Below are 10,634 nucleotides of genomic sequence, written 5' to 3'. Positions count from 1 at the left end.
GATATATATTTTAAAACGAAACAAATGTTCCGAATAACTTCAGTGCAGAATAACAAGATGGATGCGCCCATTGAAATCAAACCCAAGACTTTCTTGAGTTCGTCTGCTAAAATAACACAAAAATGAATTTAATAACACATTAACTGAGAAAAATGATTGCAAATGTATTTTCCAAATTAAAACCCACAAGAAGACAGTTTATATGGGTCAGAGCAAAATCTAAAAAACAAGAATCAAGCAAAAAATACAGTTACACTTTAAACCTACCAAACACAGATTTCCCTCTCAGTCTCCGTGACGGTGAGGCAAATAGACGAGAAGTCAAAATACAGAAGGTAATACTCTACAAGCATAGAAGATAGCATATAACTGTATGTCCCACAAGAAAAATTACATGAATAGTTTCATATAGAAATATTTTCAGTATTTCAAGTACATTGTATTTGTAAGACTCCATACACGTCACCTTGTGCCATAACTGGACATACCACAGGTTCTCACAATATTTTGACACCATAATGATACAAAATATCTAACACCACAATGGAAAAGTTATTGTTGTATGACGTCAATAGTTCAAGCAGGACAGATTCTCTGGTCATCTACATTTGTAGGAAAAGCAATAAGGTGTATTCAATTTCTTCAGGGAAGAAAGAAGTTTTGGCCATGGAGCCAGTTTAGCCTTGGTTTATACATGTTATACAGTCTTGGTTGTATTGGCTATGTACCATCTCGGCCATGCGGTACTTTCAGTCATATTTTTATTTTAGATTAAATGTGATATTGTTGTATACATTATCTTTTAGGTATACGACTTTCATTCATTTACCTTTTATAACTTTAATAAAATTATTAGTAATGGTTAATAAGTACACATGTAGTTGATTGCAGATGACCATGATAACACTTACCATGCTTACCATTTAATTTTCTAAGGTTGATGTGATAATTACATTTGTAGTACCCAATTTCAACTTTAAAGTTGCAATTGGTTATGTTTCAAAACAAGAACAAAAATGTTTTTAAAGAGTCTTCAGCTAATCACAAGCTCATACAAATAAAAAGATGTGATATGATTGTAAATAAGGCAACTTCGAGACAAGGTAGGGCCTTCAACAATGAGCAAAACGTTAACCCATACCGAAAATTCAGATATGAAAGACCTCGAAATGCCAATTAAACTCAACTGTGACATTTTATGTGCTGTGCATCATATTTATCTGTATTAAAAAAGGTATATCACACATACAGAATAAATTACTTCCCTTTTATTTTTTTATTCAAAGCAATGATAGAACATTTAGGAAAAAGTATAATGGACAGAAACAACATAATGCATTGCGACATCAAGTACTGTTCAATGTATAAACTGATGAAAAGAATTTTAAATTTTAATTTAATTCAACTTGGGGAAAACATATATTTTGCATTTAAAAAGCTTGATATTTCTTACATAACTTTGGTGGTTTTTTTTGCAGGAAATTGTTTCTCAGAAAAGCTTTACTAGCACCTTTGAAATGTAAAACCATAAGTGAAGCTAATGCTAACTATTACATTCAGTTCACTTAACTTCTTTAACTGACTAGTACCTTTACAATGATCTGATCGTTTAAATAATGATTTAGAAAATTGAGAAAAATAATGTAAAAGAGAAGGAAACTAGTAAAATTTATCAAATTCATATTCTCTTCTGCATCTTAGTCAAATCATAGTTATAAGGCCAACAATAAAAATATCTTTGTTTCCCCTCCCCCGACTGAGGTTGTCAGGGTATGGGTAGGTAGGTAGGCAATTTATTTTATTTTATTAAGTCTCCCAAACAAAGTTTGGAGACTTATTGTTTTTGCTCAGTTCTTATTATTTTTATTATTCTTCTTCTTCATGTTCTTCCTCTTCTTCCTCTTCTTCTTCCGCCACTTTAAACTTGAACTTGTCCACAGCATTTCTCCAAAACTACTTGTCAGATTTACTTAGGGTTTCATAAAATGTTAGACTTATATGTCTAGGTGAGCCATCAATCGTTCATTTGTGCATTGGGGTCTATTAAGGGGTATTTTGGGGGGCAGAAAGAAGGGAGGGGTTTACTATAGAACCCTATGGGATTTTATTTTCTAAAATTTTCAAATGAATATAACTTGAAAACTGTAAGTGATAGATACATGCAGTCTTCAGAAATGATTAAAGGACAATAAAACAAATCACATGAAATATAGGGGGAGTCCCTGGGGGGTCACCCCCACCCCGTTCAATTTGAGAATGTACTATTATTTTGTAAACGGTCCAGATCCCCACCCCTAAACCATATATATTCTTGTATGGGACAATAAAACAAATCAAATGAAATTAAATGGAAGTCCCCGGGGGTCATCCCCACCCCGTTCAATTTTAGAATGTGCTATTATCTTGTAAACGGTCCAGATCCCCACCCCTAAACCATATATATTCTTGTAGGGGACAATAAAACAAATGAAATGAAATAAAAGGAAAGTCCCTAGGGGGTCACCCCACCCCCTCTTGTTTGAAAACTTTGTAAACGGTCAACATCCCCACCCCTAAACTATATATATTCTTGTAAGGGACAATAAAACTAATCAAATGAAATTAAATGGAAGTTCCTGGGGGTCACCCCCACCCTGTTCAATTTGAGAATGTACTATGATCTTGTAAATGGTCCAGATCCCCACCCCTAAACCATATATATTCTTGTAGGGGACAATAAAACAAATAAAATGAGATAAAAGGGAAGTCCTGAGGGGGTCATCCCACCCCCTCTTGTTTGAAAACTTGTAAACGGTCAACATCCCCAACCCCTAAACCATATATATTCTTGTAGGGGACAATAAAACAAATAAAATGAAATAAAAGGGAAGTCCCTAGGGGGTCACCCCACCCCACTCTTGTTTGAAAACTTGTTAATGGTCAACATCCCCACCCCTAAACCATATATATTCTTGTATGGGACAATAAAACAAATCAAATGAAATGTAGGTAAAGTCCCTGGGGGTCACCACCACCCCCTCCTGTTTGAATACTTGTAAATGGTGGAGATCCCCACCAGTAAGCCATATATATTCTTGTATGGGACAAAAAATCAAATCAAATGAACATGGGACCATATGAATTGCGAGTTATGGGAGCTTTGTTTGGGAGACTTCGTAACAGCATCCTGTTACAATTACTTCTTGTTTCTTGATATGGTTTTTCTATATTGAATTTGTACAAAATTTAACAGGTATTGAGAAATGTGAAAGTGCTACACTATGAAGTTCAAAGACAAAATTTCTAATTGAAATGTGACTAAAAGATTAGGACCTTGGCCTGTTGGTTTGTCACATTGTCATTTTGCACATGATTTATTTATTATTAGAACAATGCCTTAAATGACCAATTTATTTCCAATTTATTTTAAAACAATTCTGTTCCTTTATTTTTCGTTTCATGTGGCATGAAACAGAAAAAATATACCAGGTTCATAACAGGTTTTGATATACATTGTAAATTCTAAAGAACAAGCACTTATGAATTGCAGTTCCCTGTTTTAAAATCTAAAGAACAACAGGTAATTTCATTGTTTGTACCTCAAAATGAAAACAATTTCATGTCATTGGTTGATTTCCATTTGTTAAGATGTTGGTAGCTAGTTGCAAAGATTTGGTATAAGCTTTGAAAATATTAACCAGAATGCTTTAGATTTTGAAACAGCATATTGAATAGACTTTTAAATTGCTTTCTAAAGGCTTCTGTTTTATATTTTTAGTCTTCTGGTTTTGATAAATTATATGAATGGCAACAAAATCAGCCTGGAGACAAAGAATTTATTTTGCATGATGGTCCTCCTTATGCTAATGGAAAGCCTCATGTTGGACATGCTATAAATAAGGTAAGCTGGACTGTTTTCCTAAATTTTTTAATTAAAGGTTTCATAAGGAATGAGAAGAAGGCTTGCTTATTGTTATAATGAAATAAGATATCATAACTCTAATCGATATTAAGCCATTTCCAATTCTCACAAGTTGTTATGAATGAAATTTAAATGGTCTTAACCTTGGAAAGTCATCAATGACCTAACAAATAGCCAATGGAAATGTTGTCTTATCGTTCATGATGCTGTATAAACGAATCAAATTAATGCAAGAAATAGATTACAGGTTAAAACAATAAGAACATTTTTGTTTTCCATAGTTTTCTATTAAATCATTGCCAACCAAAAATAGGTAATTGTGTAGCATTTTTTTCCTGTAATAGTTTAACTTGTTTTTATTATGCTTAGTGTATGTACTATAGTCACAGATTTTGACTCGAAAAATTACATCGATAAATGGAATGGGCTAGAAAGGAAACAAATTACAGAAATGAAGAATTGCATATAAAAAAAAGATGTGGCATAGTCATGGTTGCCAATGAGACAACTCTCCACCAATTACCAAATCTTAGCAACTACCCCTAGTATAGGTCACTGTACAGCCTTCACCAATGAGCAAAACTCATACCACATAGCAAGCTACTTAAGGCCCTGACATGACAAAAATAAAGCAATTCAATGGAGAAAATTAACAGTCTGACAAGTTACTTTACATTGAAATAATGTATAAAAGTATTTATTTGTTATATAAGAAGTTTTAAAATCTAAAAAAAATACTACTAGAATAAGTTTTTTTGAGCATTTAATATGATAAATGATAATTTCAGATATTAAAGGATATAACAAATCGGTACAGACTGATGAGAGGATACAGGATTCACTACAAACCTGGCTGGGACTGCCATGGTCTACCTATAGAAATGAAAGCTGTGTCATCTAAAGCTAAACTCACTCCTCTGCAAATAAGAGATAAAGGTAAAAACAATCCTATAGAAATGAAAGCTGTGTCATCTAAAGCTAAACTCACTCCACTACAAATAAGAGATAAAGGTAAAAACAATCCCAAAGAATGAAAGCTGTGTCATCTAAAGCCAAACTCACTCCTTTACAAATAAGAGATAAAGGTAAAAACAATCCCAAAGAATGAAAGCTGTGTCATCTAAAGCCAAACTCACTTCTCTCCAAATAAGAGATTAAGGTAAAAGCAGTCCCAAAATGAAATAAAAAACAGAAATGTAAAGCTATTTTTTCGACATGATTGAATGGTCATGTCTAATGCTTTATTTACATAATTTTTTACAGTTGTTTTTAGTTGAAGTTATTGTTATTTTTACATTGTATGTTGTGGAAAGATCTTTTAGTTCTGATCTGTTAATATCACAGTTGATATCTTTTACAGCTAAAAAGTTTGCCCGTGAAGCCATCACTGTCCAGATGGAAGCATTCAAGAGATGGGGAGTAATGGCTGACTGGGATAAACAATGTTATTATACATTTGATCCTCAGTATGAAGCAAAACAGATGGAAGTGTTTTACCAGATGTATGAAAAGGTCAGTTATGTTTGTTTGCTGTCTTGATAAACATTTATACTACAAATAAAAATGTTGTTATCTTGTCAGTTATTGACAGGTGCTCTGAAAGGGTTAGCAGAGCATGCTCCGTGTGTCACATCCATCGTGTTACTCCAACATCATTATATTATATAATGATGTTGGAGTAACACAATGGATGTGACATAATGATGTTGGAGTAACACAATGGATGTGACATAATGATGTTGGAGTAACACAATGGATGTGACATAATGATGTTGGAGTAACACAATGGATGTGACATAATGATGTTGGAGTAACACAATGGATGTGACATAATGATGTTGGAGTAACACAATGGATGTGACATAATGATGTTGGAGTAACACAATGGATGTGACATAATGATGTTGGAGTAACACAATGGATGTGACACACGGAGCTAATATTAAAGTGATCTTAATAGATAAAAGACTAATACTCTAATTGAATGCAAAATATAAAGAAATTGAAAAGGTCATTTTCATTGGTTCATGCTTCAAAGTTATACCAACCATACAAGAAAAGTTGGAAAGTTTGCAGATGCTATTAATCTATTCCACATATCAAGTATACATTGCAAGATGTTTTCTCTAGTTTGAATTTATCCAAATAATACTTTTATTAAGCAATAGTAATATGTAGGAAATACAATGTATATTCTGTGATAATATTTTCAGGGTCTGATTTATCAAGACTTCATGCCTGTTTACTGGTCGCCATCTTCAGGGTAAGACTAATTAATCATTCTTTGTATCGTTCATTTTCATTGGATAATTACCTCACCAATTTTCATGGCAACAATTCACAATGAAACAAGCACAGATTTTAAATGTATGATTTTATGTTGTTTTTGTCATTTTCATTAGAATGGAGACTTCAATATTGTATTTTAAGCTCTAAAGGCATCAATCTAATTAAAATTAAATTCTTTAATTGCATCAAGGTGCGCGACATATCAGAACGGGAGCAATTAAAGGATTTAATTTTAATTAGATTGTTAAGGCATCAATAGGTAATTCGATGTTGGCGGAGCATAACAGACTTTACAATTATCTCCTAAGTGATGCAGTTACATTTAGTTACTTAATACATGTGCCATTAGCAATTAGAACTTTTTTACATTACAGACTAAACTCATAATGAAGTCCTCAGTCGCTCTGACAATTGACAGGAATGTGTTGACCTCTACTGCATCACTGGTTGTTGTATGGAATGTCCAATTGTATAATAAATCATGATTATGTTTTATATTTATGACAGGACAGCCTTAGCAGAATCAGAATTGGAATACAATCCAGATCATAAGAGTAAATCTGTATATGTAAGCTTTCCAGTCACCAAATCATCAGAACAACTGGAAAATGTCATTGGCTGTAAGTAACTGATTTTCTATTTCAGTACTGTTCAATAATTTTTTAGACTAAACACAGGTGAATGAACGAGATCTTTTTTGCATGATAAACAATAAAATATAAGTCCTCAACCTTCTGACATGGATCTCACATTTTCAATTTGATTTTCTTATTATGTATTCATCCTAGAAAATTTCTAACATCTAATGACTTGGTAAATCCGTATCTTATATAATTAGCAATTCAGAAATTAGTCTTTATAACCAATTTGTTGAAAAGTACAGTAAACTGAAGAAAAAAAATCTTTGAACAAAACTAATTGCAGCAAAACTATACAAAATTTGCATTGATTTTTACAATGAAATGATTGGAATTTTTTAACAAACATTTTATAAAAACACTTTTTTATTCTCACATTAGGGGCTGGAAGAGATGTTTATGCTGTAATATGGACAACTACACCATGGACTCTTCCAGGAAATAAAGCCATATGTATTGGACCAGAACTCAGGTACAGAATTTTATATCTTCAGAGTGCAGAAACATTATCATAAAATTTTAAACTCAGATTCATATGCTTATTTTTATTTCACTTAAAACCATAACTGATGGTTAATAATTTTTCTTAGTTGTTGTTTTTGGGGAAAGACGGCTTCAAGCCGTCAATCCCCTATGGGGTTGACCAGAGTGGCATTCCCTCACATCATTCATTTTGTTTTTATAGTGTGGAAAACCCCCCAACAAATCTTACTGAGATTGGTGAGAAGGAGACACACAAATGAATAGATTGACTTTAAACACTTTTTTACACATTTCCTTTCTGTTTCTCGCGAAAATTATTGTATCTTTAGCTCTCCTTTACACTATTTACATTTCCTTTACAATCCGGAAAAATCATAATGACGAGATATTCTAAATATATCCAACCTACATTATATTTTATAGTGACGTCATTGTTGGAATGCCACACTACGCAGAAGCATGGATATCCCTCACTGGTTATTTAAATCATTCTCAAAGAGCGTGCACTATTTAAAAAATGGTATTTGTTAAATTTAAACATAATTATGTTTGCTGTAGATGATTCAAACATCAACATGCAATACTTTTAATTTGTAGGTCAACAACTTTCAAAGTAAACAAAGTCTGTGGGGATACATGAGATTGGGGAGAGAAACGTTTTTTTTCATTTTTTTCTGTAAAACTCTGTTTTGAGAATCTTCCTCCAATTCAGGAGCACATCAATTGATGAGTAATTATCCACTAAAATAAACACTTAAAATGTGACATTTAGTATATGATTAGTAGTCCTCCATTAAAACTAAATTTTGTGTACCAACATAATCATAGTAATGGTAACAAAAAAAAATTAAATTACAAATGTTGCATTTTGTAGTTTAAACTTATTTATTCATGAAATTTACAAATATTTCAAAATGTAGGATTTGGAAACAAGCTTCACACAGTTTACATCAATCATAATGTTTTTATTAGTACCTGTATCCCTGTGATGAGAGTTGTAACTGGGAACTTTATCAATGAAAATTTAAAACTGAATAGATTTCCAGTCCTAACTTTCGTAAGAAAAAAATTGAAAAATTTTACTGTCACAAAAAATGGAAATGGCCCTAGCCTGCAGTTCAGTCATACACTATTACGATTTCAAAAAAATATTGTAGTTGTTGTTAAATGACAGAATTCAGTAGAATTTTAGATAATAAGCTATCAACTATAATCGAATGTTTAGATTTAGAAGATGCAGATCTCTTCTATTGGTCCAAATTGAATCCTAAACTAAGGAAACGAAATTACAATAAACAACAATTGATTTTAATATTGTCAACCTTTCTACATGTTCTAGCTGTTCTTTTTTTTAGCTCACCTGGCCCGAAGGGCCAAGTGAGCTTTTCCCATCACTTTGCGTCCGGCGTCCGTCGTCGTCCGTCGTCCGTCGTCCGTCGTCCGTCGTCCGTCGTCGTTGTTAACTTTTACAAAAATCTTCTCCTCTGAAACTACTGGGCCAAATCAAACCAAACTTGGCCACTATCATTATTGGGGTATCTAGTTTAAAAAATGTGTCCGGTGACCCGGCCAACTAACCAAGATGGCCGCCATGGCTAAAAATAGAACATAGGGGTAAAATGCAGTTTTTGGCTTATAACTCAAAAACCAAAGCATTTAGAGCAAATCTGACATGGGGTAAAATTGTTAATCAGGTCAAGATCTATCTGCCCTGAAATTTTCAGATGAATCGGTCAATCGGTTGTTGGGTTGCTGCCCCTGAATTGGTAATTTTGAGGAAATTTTGCTGTTTTTGGTTATTATCTTGAATATTATTATAGATAGAGATAAACTGTGAACAGCAATAATGTTCAGCAAAGTAAGATCTACAAATAAGTCAACATGACCAAAATGGTCAGTTGACCCGTTTAGGAGTTATTGCCCTTTATAGTCAATTTTTAACCATTTTTCGTTAATTAAAGTAATCTTTTACAAAAATCTTCTCCTCTGAAACTACTGGGCCAAATTAATCCAAACTTGGCCATAATCATCTTTGGGGTATCTAGTTTAAAAAATGTGTGGCGTGACCTGGTCAACCAACCAAGATGGCCGCCACGGCTAAAAATAGAACAAAGGGGTAAAATGCAGTTTTTGGCTTATAACTAAAAAACCAAAGCATTTTGAGGAAATCTGACAGAATAAAAATGTTTATTAGGTCAAGATCTATATGCCCTGAAATTTTCAGATGAATCGGTCAATCGGTTGTTGGGTTGCTGCCCCTGAATTGGTAATTTTGAGGAAATTTTGCTGTTTTTGGTTATTATCTTGAATATTATTATAGATAGAGATAAACTGTAAACAGCAATAATGTTCAGCAAAGTAAGATCTACAAATAAGTCAACATGACCAAAATGGTCAGTTGACCCGTTTAGGAGTTATTGCCCTTTATAGTCAATTTTTAACCATTTTTCGTAAATTAAAGTAATCTTTTACAAAAATCTTCTCCTCTGAAACTACTGGGCCAAATTAATCCAAACTTGGCCACAATCATCTTTGGGGTATCTAGTTTAAAAAATGTGTGGCGTGACCTGGTCAACCAACCAAGATGGCCGCCACCGCTAAAAATAGAACATAGGGGTAAAATGCAGTTTTTGGCTTATAACTCAAAAACCAAAGCATTTTGAGGAAATCTGACATGGGATAAAAATGTTTATCAGGTCAAGATCTATCTGCCCTGAAATTTTCAGATGAATCGGTCAATCGGTTGTTGGGTTGCTGTCCCTGAATTGGTAATTTTGAGGAAATTTTGCTGTTTTTGGTTTATATCTTGAATATTATTATAGATAGAGATAAACTGTAAACAGCAATAATGTTCAGCAAAGTAAGATCTACAAATAAGTCAGCATGACCAAAATGGTCAGTTGACCCGTTTAGGAGTTATTGCCCTTTATAGTCAATTTTAACCATTTTTCATAAATTAAATTAATCTTTTACAAAAATCTTCTCCTCTGAAACTACTGGGCCAAATTAATCCAAACTTGGCCACAATCATCTTTGGGGTATCTAGTTTAAAAAATGTGTGGCGTGACCTGGTCAACCAACCAAGATGGCCGCCACCGCTAAAAATAGAACATAGGGGTAAAATGCAGTTTTTGGCTTATAACTCAAAAACCAAAGCATTTTGAGGAAATCTGACATGGGATAAAAATGTTTATCAGGTCAAGATCTATCTGCCCTGAAATTTTCAGATGAATCGGTCAATCGGTTGTTGGGTTGCTGCCCCTGAATTGGTAATTTTGAGGAAATTTTGCTGTTTTTGGTTATTATCTTGAATATTATTATAG

The 10,634-nt window shown here is 33.2% G+C and overlaps 1 protein-coding gene across 1 annotated transcript in view; it reads left to right on the top strand.

Moving 5' to 3' along the window:
- The first annotated feature begins 58 nt into the window (after positions 1–58).
- Positions 59–10,634, top strand: part of LOC143067991 (isoleucine--tRNA ligase, mitochondrial-like) — a 34,007-nt gene continuing 23,431 nt past the window's right edge. Inside the window, exons 1-7 of the mRNA XM_076241707.1 lie at positions 59–335; positions 3,758–3,880; positions 4,690–4,837; positions 5,262–5,413; positions 6,115–6,164; positions 6,698–6,810; positions 7,210–7,300. Of these exons, the coding sequence (XP_076097822.1) occupies positions 153–335; positions 3,758–3,880; positions 4,690–4,837; positions 5,262–5,413; positions 6,115–6,164; positions 6,698–6,810; positions 7,210–7,300 (860 nt within the window). The 5' untranslated portion in view covers positions 59–152. The remainder of the gene's footprint in view (positions 336–3,757; positions 3,881–4,689; positions 4,838–5,261; positions 5,414–6,114; positions 6,165–6,697; positions 6,811–7,209; positions 7,301–10,634) is intronic.

Source organism: Mytilus galloprovincialis, chromosome 3 (assembly GCF_965363235.1).
Source record: "Mytilus galloprovincialis chromosome 3, xbMytGall1.hap1.1, whole genome shotgun sequence".
NCBI lineage: Eukaryota > Metazoa > Mollusca > Bivalvia > Mytilida > Mytilidae > Mytilus > Mytilus galloprovincialis.
Note: the sequence above shows the minus strand (reverse complement) of the source record. Positions and strands in the feature narration are given on the sequence as shown.